General features: G+C 40.7%; 1 protein-coding gene across 1 annotated transcript; it reads left to right on the top strand.

The window, feature by feature from the left end:
- The first annotated feature begins 4,374 nt into the window (after window positions 1-4,374).
- LOC137083543 (free fatty acid receptor 3-like) lies at window positions 4,375-14,690 on the top strand. Its single transcript, XM_067449499.1, has 3 exons — window positions 4,375-4,405; window positions 4,578-4,673; window positions 13,403-14,690. Exon 3 carries the CDS (start codon window positions 13,428-13,430, stop codon window positions 14,409-14,411), a length of 984 nt encoding a protein of 327 aa, XP_067305600.1. The 5' UTR covers window positions 4,375-4,405; window positions 4,578-4,673; window positions 13,403-13,427; the 3' UTR covers window positions 14,412-14,690.
- The last annotated feature ends 708 nt before the right edge of the window (window positions 14,691-15,398 follow it).

Raw genomic sequence — 15,398 nt, 5'->3', positions numbered from 1 at the left:
AATGTACAAATGGAAATTTAGGATAGACATTGCATGATTATTAGGGTTTTAACTGTTCAGGCCAGAGGGCAACAGTTCAAAGAGAAATTGGGCTGAGTGTGTGGGGTCCTAAGTGGTTTCCTTAGTCCCATTCCTCACTCTGCATGTGTAAAGATCTTAGAGCTTGGCCAGGAGGGATCCAATAATCTTCTCGGCCATCCTGACTGTACTACTAAATATTCCATGGTCCACTGTTAATGGTATTATAACAAAGTGGAAGAAATTGGGAACAACAATAACTCGGCCATGAAGTGTTAGGCCACGTAAAATCACAGAGCAGGGTCAGCGCATGCTGAGGGTCACAGTGTGCAGAAGTCACCAACTTTCTGCAAAACCAATAGCAACAGACCTTTGTAATGCCTTCAGATGAGCTCAAGAACAGTGTGTAGAGAGTTTCATGGAATGGGTTTTTCCATGGCCGAGCTGCTCATCCAAGCCTTACATCACCAAGTGCAATGCAAAGTGTGAGATGCAGTGGAGTAAACAAGCCGCTGGACTCTAGAGCAGTGAGACGTGTTCTCTGGCGTGACCAATCCACCTTCTCTGTCTGGCAATCCCACGGGCGAGTCTGGATTTGGGGGTTGCCAGGAGAATGGAACTTGCCTGACTGTATTGTGCCAAGAGTAAAGTTTGGTAGAGGGGGGATTATGTTGTGGGGTTGTTTTTTTAGGAATTGGAATTGTTCCTTTAGTTCTAGTGATTCTTCAGACCATTTTAGATGGATGCCAAATCATTGGCTTTGTTCCAGCTTTTCAGAGTAGCTTCTTTTAGCTTGTCTGATCTCCTTTGTTAGTCTGTTTCTGGCCTGGTTATACAATATTTTATCTCTGTAAGCATCGTCTTTGTCAAAGCAAATCTGTTTGAGTTTTCCAGTAAACAATGTTTTATCACTAGTGAATGATAAGAATGTCCTGGTAGGAATGCATGTATCCTCACAGAAACTAATGTTTGATGTTACAGCCTCTGTGAGCTCGCCCAGATTGGTGGCTGCAGTTTCAAAAACAGTCAATCAGTGCAATTGAAGCAGGCTTGTAAATCCTGCTCTGCTTCATTAGTCCATCTTTTTACAGATCTTATTATAGGTTAAGCTGAATTTAGTTTCTGCCTGTAGATCAGTATAATATGAGCGATTAGAGAATCCCAAAGCTGCACATGGGACAGAGTGATATGCATACTCTATTGAGGTGTAAAGTCATTCAATGATTTTCTATGGCAAAGGGGAGCAACTTCAGTGTTGGGCTTGTTCAGACGGTGACAAGTCACACATTTAAATACTCTGATGTAAGTGTGGTTTTCTTTTTTGTGTGTGTGTGTGTGTGTGTGTGTGTGTGTGTGTGTGTGTGTGTGTTTTTGGGGGTGTGCCCCACACTTTGAGAACCACTTGACTAAACACAGAACAAAAACAAAAAAAAGATCACCACACAGAGGTTGCCATTTGAGGCTGCCTGTTAAGTTACACGTAGTTTTTTAATTTAGGTATCAGATTAAAGTTATTACTTTGGTTAATGTAATTTTTGTTTTTCACCTTATTAAATGACAGCTATGATGTATCTATTTCCACCTTTTAGTTGCTGGATTTGCAAGATTAATAGAAATGCTCAAAAATATACCTGCATTCCTTAAATTAAAGGTACATTAAAGGGATAGTTCACTTTGAAATTAAATTTTGATATGTTTTAGCTAACCTCATGGGCATCCGAGATGTAGAGTATTTGTTTCCCCAGTAGTTTCAATTTTGGCGCGCGTGCGTTTCCTGTGGTGTACAAGAGATAAGAACGATATAAATACTGTTCGTTTTCTCGCACTAACCGCTCGTTTCGTGTCTTAGGCCATCAGTGTGTACTTACGATGGGGGATTGTTTAATTTGGACTTCTCTGTGTGTGCACTTTGAGGTGGTGACCATAGACCTGCATTATGTGAGGCACAGACAAGAACGGTTTGACCTAAAATGATCAAAATTGAAACTACTGGGGAAACAAATACTCTTACATCTCGGATGCGCATGAGGTAAGCTAAAACATATCAACATTTAATTTCAAAGTGAACTGTTCCTTTAAAGCCCCTTTCACACAGCACATTAAATTGCTGTAAAATTGCCAGAGTTCCTTCTGTGTGAATGCAAACACGTTCTGGGATTGATCCCAGAACGGGGACCTAGTAATATTGGCGGGATCAGTCCTGGAATGAGCCGTGTGAACAAAAGCCGGAAATGAATGCGGTAAGGGGTGTGTCTTAGGGATGACAATGAAGCTGAGGTGCGTATCTTCTTCCAAAACATGTTTTTGTCTGACCCTGATTCACTATGGTAAGCCTATTATAAGTGTTGTTATTTTAAACCAGTGAATCCACAGCCAGTGTCAGTAGCAAATTGAGTTTGGGGTTTATATCGCCTTTATTAACTCTTTTTTTTTTTTTTTTTTTTTAGGGCTATGAGGCATAACATACTTTTATTTGGTCATTATGTGAGATGGCAGGTGAGAAGAATACGCCTTCGTTTTCACGATCGCGGAACTGGAAGAACTGGAGAACTGTCTGAAGAATAAAAAAGTTTTATGTGACTCGCGCAAATAACACAAAAGCTAATTGGCTGCAATAAAAGATGCATGTTGGCCTCATTTGTAGTTTTAATACAGCAAGGACTAGCGAATGAAAGAACTGCAACACACACAAAGAATAAACAGACACACACACACACACACCATAGTGGGCATTACATGGACGTAGGAAAATTAGGACCTGTTTAAGACCTAGAACTCAATACTGCAGCGAATTTAAAGGGGGGGTGAAATGCTGTTTCATGCATACTGAGCTTTTTACACTGTTAAAGACTTGGATTCTCATCCTAAACATAGACAAAGTTTCAAAAACTAATGTTGGACGTTTGATAGAGTATTTCTGTGTCAAAAATACTCCTTCCGGTTTCTCATAAGTTTCGGAGAGTTTTTTTCGAGTATGGGTCGGCTTGACGTCAATAGAGCGGAAGGTCCTTGTATGGGCCGTACGGGCTCTTCTCCCGGTAGGGTGCGCACGCGTCACTAGAGTAAGAGAGGAAATGCACGCCCGTAAACACTCGCTCAGCTGCAGATCCAGTCGTCCGTGAACACTTCTGTCGTTATAGTCCCCGCCGCGCTCCACTTTATTCCTATGGGAGACGTCGAGCGACTTCGACGCTTCAGCACAGCATTCCGGGAAGGCAGCGCTGCGTTTGAACCGATTTGAACGCAGAAATGACGGGAAGCTTCACAACATCGCTTCAGTCGCGTCTCAAAGTGGATTTCCACGCCACTGCTGTCAGGACTTCACCAAATCATACCAAAGAAGTGTGTTTTTGACGGAGCGGTCCCAGCGATAAAGGTTCGGTCCTGCTTTGGAAGCAGCCGGTGAGTAAAACTGCTTCAAATGTCTGTGCTGTCGGCTATCGTCGCGTGAGTAAACATCAGTAAACGACACGATCGCGCGCTTCGTCATTCAAATGCGCTAACGGACTCCATTGCTGTTCTCTGTATAACGTTACACTAGTCTGACGTGCAGAACCGTTTTGCTTGCTACTGCTAAGGTTTAGTCGCATACAATAGTCCATAAACCGAATCATGTCCTCATAAACTGCGAGTAAAGACACACAACTGCTGACAGGCCACTGAATACAGTCCATACCACAGAGACGGACGTCCTGCTGTTGCTGTTTCTCCTGTTCAATTTATTTCAGCCTCAGATTTGATTCTGGATCATATATCTATTAGCTGAGCTCGATAGCGATGGGTTTCTCCAGGCTTGAGGACGTCACCGCTTTGTTCGCGCTCGTCATTCTTTAGCTCCGCCCACACGATACGCCTCCAGGCGCTCGTTTTTTTCCGGAAAGACTCGGTACAGCCTATATTTCTTTTATAAATATAATAAAACTAAAGACTTTTCGGAGATATGAAGGATGCAATACTACTCTATAGGTACTCAAGATTGACATGAGATTGACTGAAACTGAGTGTTTCACCCCCCCTTTAAGACTTTTTAAGGCCTAAAATTTAGATTTTGAAATTTAAGACATTTAAGACTTTTTAAGATCCCGCCGGTATCTGCTGGAAAAATCTAACTCGACAGAGCTCGTAATAAAACAAGAATCAACATTTGCGTGCTTTTTCGGAGATGTTGAGAACTGAGAGATTATAAATCTAAAGAGATGGGAGATGGTGTTTTTACTACTCAACAGGTGAGTATGGTGTTTTATGGTGTTCAAATAAATTGCCATATTTAGCTCTCTAACAGAGTTTATTGTACGCATTATCAGGTGAGCAGTGTGTGCAGGTGAGCACACACACCATGTGTGCAGCATCAACAAAGTCAACTATCACACGAAATTCTCATTATGAGGTTTGTAGTAGAAGAAACTGCCCTCTTTGACTTTCAACAACAACCAAATTCATACATATATAGATGTCTGCAATGTACAGAAAAAGCATTCTGTGGCTGTGCTGTTAAAAAAAAAACACCACTTTCAGTAAAACAAAAAATGTGTTGCTTCTTTCCTGTTTTGTCATCATAGATGCAGCTTGTGTCAAAATGACATAATGAGACAAAGCTCTGAAGACCGGAGGAGAATCGCATCATCATTTCTGTAGTACTGGACTGATTAAATAAGGTACACAGTTTTTTTCTTTTCAGATTTGTTTGTGATGATGTTTTTTTTGAAAGTTCTAATGCTTAATTTCTTTATACTTTTGGTCAGTTTTGGTTAGAAAATGACAACCTTCTCAGAACTATAGGCTATAGAAAAAATATTACATGGATGTGGAACCCATATTTCTAAATGTAATTTCTAAATAGAGTTTTATGTAACAATGATTATTACAATGTACTATATATATATATACAAACACACACACACACACACACACACACAAACATATATTCAGACCTGCCAATCTTTAATTTTTTCTTTTTTATTGAGTACTATCAGTGTGATGGGATGGGACTTGGGGTTTGAGGCGGTTCATATATTCTCATATTTTTTAACATTAAAAATTGGTTGTGAAGAAAATAATACAGTCTGACTATCGGGACACATCTAGTGATAAGGGTTTCTGCCCAAATAAAATAATGTGAATATGGTACTTCTAGAGGTTCAATTTAATCTGCAGCAATTTTTACATTTTTTAATCTCTATGTGATGTTGACAGTCTGCAAGACGCACACAAACACATGCCTACCTTCATAATTCTTGTTTTGGCTGTTTAAGTTTTTTGACAGAAAAAATGCAAGCAAGAACAAAATTGAAACCTAGCACGTCAATTTTCATTTTACAGTTATCTTCTCTCTCTCTATGCAGATGCATTTTTTTTTTGTGAGAGAGAGCTTGTGCAGCACTGTTAATCGATAAGTAACTAACGCTAGCTTTCATACAAAATAAATATGTAACATAATTCTGTAGTTGTTATTAACAGTCACACACACCTTTGTGCTATTCTTAAAGCAGTATTTTAGAGAAAACAATGGTAATAATTAGGGCTGTCAACCGATTAAAATATGTAATCCCGATTAATCGCATGATTGTCATGAGTTAACTTGCGATTAATCGCAATTTAATTGCAAATTTTTAGCAATTGTAAATGTATCTTAAATTAAGTTTAAAATAAGTTTTTAATACACTAATCAACATGGGTATGGACAAATATGCATGCTTTATGCAAATGTACATTTATTATTAGTGAAACCATACTTATTCAATAATAATCAATACATAATAATAATAATAATGTGTTCGATTTATATAGCGCTTTTCAAGGCACTCAAATCGCTTTACATTGAAGGGGGGAAACTCCTCAGCCACCACCAATGTGCAGCATCCACCTGGATGATGCGACGGCAGCCATATTGCGCCAGAACGCTCACCACACACCAGCTGATTGGTGGAGAGGAGGCCGAGTGATGAAGCCAATCAGGAGAGGGGGATGATTAGGAGGCCATGATGGACAGAGGCCAATGGGCAAATTTGGCCAGGATGCCGGGGTTACACCCCTACTCTTTTTCCAAAGGACATCCTGGGATTTTTAACGACCACAGAGAGTCAGAACCTCGGTTTAACGTCTCATCTGAAAGACGGTGCTCTTTGTCAGTATAGTGTCCCCATCACTGTACTGGGGTGTTAGGACCCACACAGACCACAGGGTGAGCGCCCCCTGCTGGCCTCACTAACACCTCTACCAGCAGCTCCTAGTTTTCCCAGTTGGTCTCCCATCCAGGTACTGACCAGGCATGCTTAGCTTCAGTGGGAAACCAGTCTTGGGCTACAGGGTGATATGGCTGCTGGTGAGTCTTCTCTGGGAGCAGGACGGTTGGGATGTTCTTCTTGGAACTAGGTGAGCAGTGAAGGATTCAGAACACCATCTCGGGCGACCCAGGATCTGGGCCGTATTCTCCCCATTCAATGAGAGACTACAGTTGACAACCCCATCGTTGGAGTCAAGGATGTTATGGACCCATTAGATGAGTTCCTCTTCGGTGACTTCAGGAACAGGAGGTATGTCATCAACGCCAGATCCTGTGGGGGAAGATTACAGAGGTTAAGAATGTGGTTTGAGGAGTGATACACAAGTCCCATATCCTCTTGCTAACCTGTGGTTGACAGCTGGGACCTCAAATGGTTTGCCAGACCAGGGGAACAGCGGTGGTTGATAGCCAAGCATACACTGGAACGGAGTGAATCCTGTGGTAATCTGGCGGAGGGAGTTTTAGGCGAACTCTACCCATTGGAGGAAACCACTCCAGCTGTCCTGGTTTTGGTGGCAGGTATCTCCCGATCTCCGGGATCTTGTGTTGAGTCTGGCAGTTACTCCCAGTAACTTGAAGAAGTCTTGACAAACTTAAATGCTGTGGGTAGACCCTTTAGAGGTATTATTTGCAGACTTTGGAAAACCGGTCTACGACCACAAAAGACACAGGTGTGGAACTATGAAGAGGGCAGATCTGTCATAAAGTCAATTCCCACATGGGACCAGGGATGGCATGGAATGGGCAGTGGAACTAGTTTACCTTCCGGGAGTTTTTGTGGACTGTTGGTCATAGCATAGACTGAGCAGCCTTTATATACATCTCTGGAAAAAATTAAGAGACCACTTAAGTGGTCTCTTATTTTTTTTCAGAGCTGTATCTCTGGGGACATCCTGGGTCATGGTGGGCCATTAATAGTGATTGTGGGTTTGCTGGCTGCCTGGGTGTCCAGAGCCTGGAGAGGTGTGCTATGTCCATGAGGGACAGACGCAAAGCAGAAGGGACAAACATCCGTCCCTCAGGTGGAGCAGATGGCTTGGATGATCTAATCGCCGAGAGACCATTGGATGGGACTTACTATCATGGCTGGAGAGAGAACTGGTTCTGGAGGACAGGATTCTGGTGTTCTGGATAGTGCATACGGGATAGGGCATCCGCTTTAGAGTTCTTGTGACCAGGTCAGTGAGTTAAGATGAAATGAAATCTTGTGAAGAAGAGAGCCCATCTGACTTGATGGGGGTTGAGTCTCTTAGCATCATGGAGGTACTCCAGGTACAATGATCTGTGATGACCTCAAACTGATGGTTAGCTCCCTCCAGCCAATGCCTACACTCTTCATGGTTGTTTAATTGCCAGAAGCTCATGGTTGCCAATGTCATAATGGTGCTCTGCCAGGGACAGCTTCCTGGAGTAGAAGACACATGGATGGAGGCGTAGAGGATCACCCTGCCACTATGACTACACAGCTCCTATGCCGTTAGTGAAGGTCTCTACTTCTACTACGAAGGGCAGATCTGTGTAAGGATGGACCAGGATGGGAGTTGTAAGAAAGGCTTCTTTCAGACATTAGAAGGCTTGTGTGGCAGACAGGTTCCAGGACAGACATGGACTGGTCTTGAGTGAAGTGAGTGGAGAATTGATGAAAGTTATGTAGTTATGGATGAAGCATTGGTAAAAGTTAGCAAAACCCAGGAACCTTTGTAACTCCTTGATGGTGAAGGGTTGTGGGCAGTTCTGGATGGACTCCACCTTCCTCTGGACCATCTGGATGCTGGAAGCCACTCCCTCATTATTTTAGCTGTGTAGCTAAAATTCTTACTCGTTGGAAGGTGAACCTTAGGTCCGTTCTGCGGTCTTGAGCACTATGGTAAATGGACTGCATTTATATAGCGCTTTTATCCAAAGCGCTTTACATTTTTGCCTCACATTCACCCATTCATACACCAACGACGATGTCTGCCATGTAAGGCGCCATCCAGCTCGTCGGGAGCAGCTGGGGTTAGGTGTCTTGCTCATGGACACTTCGACACTTGGTCAGGTGGAACCGGGGATTGAACCACCAACCTTCTGGTTTGTAGACAACCTACATGAACCACTGAGCCACTGCCGCAGTATGGAGAAGGTTTTTGTCCAGGATATCCCTGTACTTGGCCGCATTCATCTTTCCCTTGATTGCAACCAGTCGCCCTGTCCTTGCAGCTGAAAAACACCCCCACAGCATGATGCTGCCACATCCATGCTTCACTGTTGGGACTGTATTGGATAGGTGATGATCAGTGCCTGGTTTTCTCCACACATACTGCTTAGAATTAAGGCCAAAAAGTTCTATCTCGGTCTCATCAGACCAGAGAATCTCATTTCTCACCATCTTGGAGTCCTTCAGGAGTTTTTTTTAGCAAACTTTCATGTGTCTTGCACTGAAGAGAGGCTTCCGTCGGGCCACTCTGCCATAAAGCCCCGACTGGTGGAGGGCTGCAGTGATGGTTGACTTTCTACAACTTTCTCTCATCTCCCGACTGCATCTCTGGAACTCAGCCAGTGATCCATGGGTTCTTCTTTACCTCTCTCACCAAGGCTCTTCTCCCCCGATAGCTCAGTTTGGCTGGACGGCCAGCTCTAGGACGGTTTCTGGTCGTCCCATACATCTTCAATATAAGGATTATAGAGGCCGCTGTGCTCTTAGGAACCTTAAAGAGGTACTTCAGGTTCAGTAGAATGTGATTTAGCCGCTGAGGAAGTGTCACAGCACTAACGCTGCAGGAGTCAGATTACGGTCACCGTGATGAATGAGCTGAATGAGCTCTCATGATGAGAGAGCTGAGGTAAACGTGTCCGCGCTCGCGGCATATACATTCACAGCGCTTGTTCAGTCTGGCGCGTTTTCAGTTCATGCCTTTGGAAGCTTAACTTTAATAGGAATTAGTTTGAGAAGTTGAAACACTCCCTTTGCTCCGCCGTTCCGTTTGCATGAATGCCTGCAGCTGCGAGCTATGATTTTAGCAAATGGTTGCAATATAACAAAAAGTGAAAAATGTAAGGGGGTCTGAATACTTTCCGTACCCACTAGCATTAACTAGCATTAGAATTAACATTTTCAAGAATGAAACAAATAAATATATGCTAGTTAACTTTTTAATAATGTTTATATTTTAACTATCATAAATGTCACTTCACAAACACAGATTTTGGTGCCCCATTTCGGTTAAGTTCAAACGTGCTTTCGCTGGCACTGAGCCAGAGAGAAAGACACACTCAGCGCATATCACAACTACTTAGTTTTCAACCACTTAAGTTTTATTTTAGGTTTCGACATTTAAAAGCACATAAGTACTAGCAAAACACACTGGTGTCTATGGAAGCGCAATAACAATCCTTTCAGTTATAATTTGGCTGTGTCTTATTTATATCAAATACCCATTATATAGTTAACTATATAGTTTACTCTATTCCTCTCTCAGTTCACCGGTCACTTACTTTCATGTATTTTAGTAGTATTTGGATGTAAATCCCGACAGATCCGACTCTCTGTGGCGCAAACTAACATGGTGGCGCCCATAGCGCATTATAGATCAACTAACACAGATTCACTTACACATTTCGAAAATCAGAATATCAGATCAGTTAACAAGTTTGTCTATATTTTGAATAAAAAAGAAAAAAGTGCTGTGTGTCATGTGAGTAGCATGATGCATCGCCATGGAAACAATAAGGTGATGCGTTTTAAAATATTTGGCCAGAGAGTATGGTCATATTTCTGCAAAATTTTAAGAATAGCCTACTTAAAATTTTTAATAAATTGTTAAATGTAATGAATTTATAAAAATGAAAAAATAAATAAATAAAAAGGCATTCTTTATTGTAATCTACCATTGTTTTGTGGCTTGTTTTTTAATTAAAAGTATTGGTTCAGGCACCGTTTAGGCACCGGTACTGTTTCAAAAGTATGGGTTTGGCACCGGTATCGTAAAAACCCCAAACGAAACCCAACCAATAAAACAGGGGTTAAGACCAGGGTTTGATATGAGGGGGGTGTTGAAAAAAATGACAGAATATTGCATCTATAAAGGCACTATCCACTCCTTATCATCTCAATTAATTTAACAGTGTTGTGCATCATGTAATATCATGAATCATGCTAATTAAACATTTCAATTTCACACGTACATCAAACGTTCTTTAAAAATAGGAGAAAAAAATTATACTTTTTTGATTAGTGTTTAAGGACATTCCCCTGACATAAAATTAGAAAGAATAACTAAGATATCTAAACTGACTGAGATTCTGGCTGTTTCATTATAGTTACTCTAAAATAGAAAGGATGCTGCATGTGTGACTGTGGGGGAGCTGAGAGAACTGGTCGACCACTTAAGACAACCCTCACTTGCCAATTTTTAGTAATAAAAAGTTGCTTTTCAACTTCCTGTCATGTCTAAAGGATGTTATTTTTGTGAGGAGCCAAGTGTGAGAATCTTAACAGCGTCAGTTAAACACATTGTTAAAGTGTTTAATCGTCAGCCAGTTTGAATTCTGGAGTTGTTCTTGCTTCAAGTCGAAATTACCACACAATTCATTATTATTATGACTAATTACATTACAGGAAAAATTGAAATGAAGGCATGGCATGTTAGAATTATGATCTTTTCCCTCATAATTCGCTTTATATGTCATAATTTTGATCTTTTAATCTCATAATTGACTCATATCATCATTTTTTTTAATATAATGAAATGTATCAGTTTTTCCCATTTAACTTATATGTATGGCTTTTATGCCGACTTCATCTTGTTGACTGTAACATTTTTTTTTAACTTTTTTTTTGTCATGATTAGTTTTGTTTTAGCGTTTTAAGATTTTTTATCTCATAATTATGATTTAGTATGTCATAATTTTTTTAGTATGTCACAACTTTGTTGTAATAATTATGAAAATGTCATAATTATGATAGTATGCTTTTTTCTTCATCTCATAATTTACTTTTTATCTCAATTATGATTTAGTATGTCATTTCTTTTCTTTATCTCAGTATGTTGTCCATTTCTACAAACCCGATTCTAAAAAAGTTGGGACACTGTACAAATTGTGAAAAAATGAATGCAATAATAAACAAATCTCATAAAGTTATATTTTATTCACAATAGAATATAGATAACATATAAGATGTTGAAAGTGAGACATTTTGAAATTTCATGCAAAATATTGGGTCATTTTGGATTTCATGAGCGCTATACATTCCAAAAAAGTTCGGACAGGTAGCAGTAAGAGGCTGGAAAAGTTAAATGTACATGTAAGAAACAGCTGGAGGACCAATTTGCTACTTATCAGGTTAATTTGGCAACATGATTGGGTATAAAAAGAGCCTCTCAGAGTGGCAGTGTCTCTCAGAAATCAAGATGGGCAGAGGATTACCAATTCCCCAATGCTGTGGCGAAAATAGTGGGACAATATCAGAAAGGAGTTTCTTAGAGAAAAATTGCAAAGATTTTGAAGGTAACATCATCTACAGTGCATAATATCATCCAAAGATTCAGAGAATCTGGAACAATCTCGGTGCGTAAGGGTCAAGGCTGGAAAACCAGACTGTATGCCCGTGATCTTCGGGCCTTTAGACGGCACAGCATCCCATACAGGAATGCTACTGTAATGGAGATCACAACATGGGCTCAGGAATACTTCCAGAAAACATGGTTGTGAACATAATCCACCGTGCCATTCGCCGTCGCCGGCTAAAACTCTATAGGTCAAAAAAGAAGCCATATCTAAACATGATCCAGAAGCGCAGCCGTTTTCTCGGGCCAAGGCTCATTTAAAATGGACTGTGGCAATGTGGAAAACTGTTCTGTAGTCAGACGAATCACAATTTGAAGTTCTTTTTTGGAAAATTGGGACACCATGCCATCCGGACTAAAGAGGACAAGGACAACCCAATTTGTTATCAGCGCTCAGTTCAGAAACTGCATCTCTGATGATATGGGGTCGCATGAGTGTGTGTGGCATGAGCAGCTTACACATCTGGAAAGGCACCATCAATGCTGAAAGGTATATCCAAGTTCTAGAACAACATATGCTCCCCTCCAGACGTCGTCTCTTTCAGGGAAGACCTTGGATTTTCCAAAATGACAATGCCAGACCACATACTGCATCAATTATAACATAATTTCTGCGTAGAAGAAGGATCCGGGTACTGAAATGGCCAGCCTGCAGTACAGATCTTTCACCCATAGAAAACATTTGGCGCATCATAAAGAGGAAGCTGCGACAAAGAAGACCTAAGACAGTTGAGCAACTAGAAGTCTGTATTAGACAAGAATGGAACATTCCTAACTCCAGAAACTTGTCTCCTCAGTCCCCAGATGTTTGCAGACTGTTATAAAAAGAAGAGGGGATGCCACACATTGCCTTGTCCCAAGTTTTTTGAGATGTGTTAATGCCATGAAATTTAAAATCAACATATTTTCCATTAAAATTATACATTTTCTCAGTTTAAACATTTGATATGTCATCTAGGTTGTATTCTGAAATTTCCACATCATTGCATTTTGTTTTTATTCACAATTTATGCGGTGTCCCAACTGGAATCGGGTTTGTATTTTATTTATTTTCATAAGTCTGATATGTTATCTCATAATTACTTTTTGTCATAATTGTGATTTACCAAATAATGTTTGTTATTATATGGTGGAAATGGGCTTCCATATTGATCCATGCAACTTAACAATAAAATACTTGAATTTTTTTAATGATTATTTATTTATTCCAAGGTTGAACATGGTCCACAGGTGCGACCACAAATAACTATGTACAAATCCAGAGTTTGCTTGTCAAAAAAAGAAAATAATTAAATAAATAAATAATAGCAATTGGGGGGTGGATTAACATCAACAACACAGTTTCAGGACTCTCCCTGCTCCTTCTTGATAATATTCAGATAAAATCAGTATGGGTGGCCTATCGAGTTATATGAGATAGTTTTGTGACAAATTCAGTGTTGGAATTAAGTGTTTTTGGTTTGGCTTTGTTACTTCTTGCTGTAGTGAGTTCTAACAGGGCAATGTGTTTGAATTCAATACTTGTATTTTTGACTATCAATGTCTTTTCTTACAGAGCGTTCGTGGCATCTACAGTGACGATGGCGTGGACGGTGGGTCTCAGTAACCTGGTGTTGGGGGTCTACGGATTTACGTTGATCACAGGCATTCCCGCCAACATTTTGGCTTTTTACACCTTCTTCCAGAAGGTCCGCCAACGCCCCACCCCGATGGACGTGCTGTTACTCAGTTTAAACATCTCTGACCTGATCTTCCTCTTTTTCCTGCCATTTCGCATGGTGGAGGCAGCCAACATGAAATGGACGATGCCGTACTTCCTCTGCCCACTGTCGGTATTCATCTTTTTCTCCTCCATCTACATCAGCACCCTCCACCTGACGGCCATCAGTGTGGAGCGATACCTGAGTGTAGCTTTCCCCATTAAATACAAGCTGAAACGCAACCCTCTAAATGCCCTGATAGCCAGCGTCATATTCTGGGTGATTTCCATGGCTCACTGCAGCATCGTCTACATCATGCAATACCATGAACATTCAAATCCCAACTTCACCGATCCATCCAAGCGTAACACCTGTTATGAAGAATTCAGCACCGAACAGCTCGAGATCCTCCTGCCGGTTCGCCTGGAGCTTTTTATTGTTTTCTTCCTTATTCCTTTCCTCATCTGCTGCTTCTGCTACATCAAGTGCATCTGCATACTTTCCCGTCTATCCAAAGTTCACGCCAAGAAACGTTATAGAGCCATCGGGATGGCTTTGGGAACGCTTCTGGTCTTTGTCATCTGCTTCATGCCCTTCAGCATCTCACATGTGGAGGGATTTGTCGGCGGCTACAGCAGTAATTGGAGAATACCTGCTCTGCTCACCAGCACGCTGAATGCATGTCTTGACCCTTTCGTATTCTACTTCTCTTCTTCAGTGCTTAGAGAGACGTTCAAGAAGGTGTTGCTGGAGCTGGTGAGGCGGCTGCTTCCTTCTAGTTGCCGCTCGGCTTTCCTCTGCCCTTTATTCAACCGCCGGAAACCAGAGGAGAGAACACAGAGCTCTGATGACAGCATCCGCTAACATATCACGCCTGGTTTTGCATTGATTGATGTGCTTTGATTGCTTTCATATGCGTCTTCAATGCATGTCCTTCTATTACGCCACCGTGACCCAATGCTTTATGGATGGACCGAAGAGGAGCAGCTTAAAAATGGTTTTCGGAAGAGAAAATCAAGTGTTCACATTCTCATTGCATTAATATTTTACTTAAATCTTTGCAGCAGTGCAATTTGAAATGTGAATGAAATTTGAATGAAATAAGATTTACTAATCTTTCAATAAAACGTGATTATGCTTTCATTCTTTATGCTTTCAAACCTTTTCTGAACCATTTACTCACTGCACATGAATTATTTATTTATATGAACTGCTTGTTTTTACCTTGCCATCTCTTTAGATAGACCATCACAAACTTGTTCCTGTGAGGTCACTTTCTTCCCAGTTTGGAGTTATACAGTGTGTGGAGGTATATTTTTATTCCTAATCAGAAATCAGAAAGAGCTCCATGGCCAAGTATGTTTACACATGGTGACAGAAGTTTCCAGTGCAAAATTACTACATATATATATATATATATATATATATATATATATATATATATATATATATATATATATATATATATATATATATATATATATATATATATATTAGGGGTTGCACCGACTAGTCAACTAATCGACTAGTTGACCTTAAAGGGGGGGTGAAAGACTCAGTTTCAGTCAATCTCATGTCAATCTTGAGTACCTATAGAGTAGTATTGCATCCTTCATATCTCCGAAAAGTCTTTAGTTTTATTATATTTATAAAAGAAATATAGGCTGTACCGAGTCTTTCCGGAAAAAATCGAGCGCCTGGAGGCGTATCGTGTGGGCGGAGCTAAAGAATGACGAGCGCAAAGCGGTGACGTCCTCAAGCGTGGAGAAACCCATCGCTATCGATCTCAGCTAATAGATATATGATCCAGAATCAAATCTGAGGCTGAAATAAATTGAACAGGAGAAACAG

Source organism: Pseudorasbora parva, chromosome 7, assembly GCF_024679245.1.
Source record: "Pseudorasbora parva isolate DD20220531a chromosome 7, ASM2467924v1, whole genome shotgun sequence".
In the NCBI taxonomy this organism is placed as follows: domain Eukaryota; kingdom Metazoa; phylum Chordata; class Actinopteri; order Cypriniformes; family Gobionidae; genus Pseudorasbora; species Pseudorasbora parva.
This window is presented reverse-complemented; position numbering and strand designations above follow the sequence as displayed.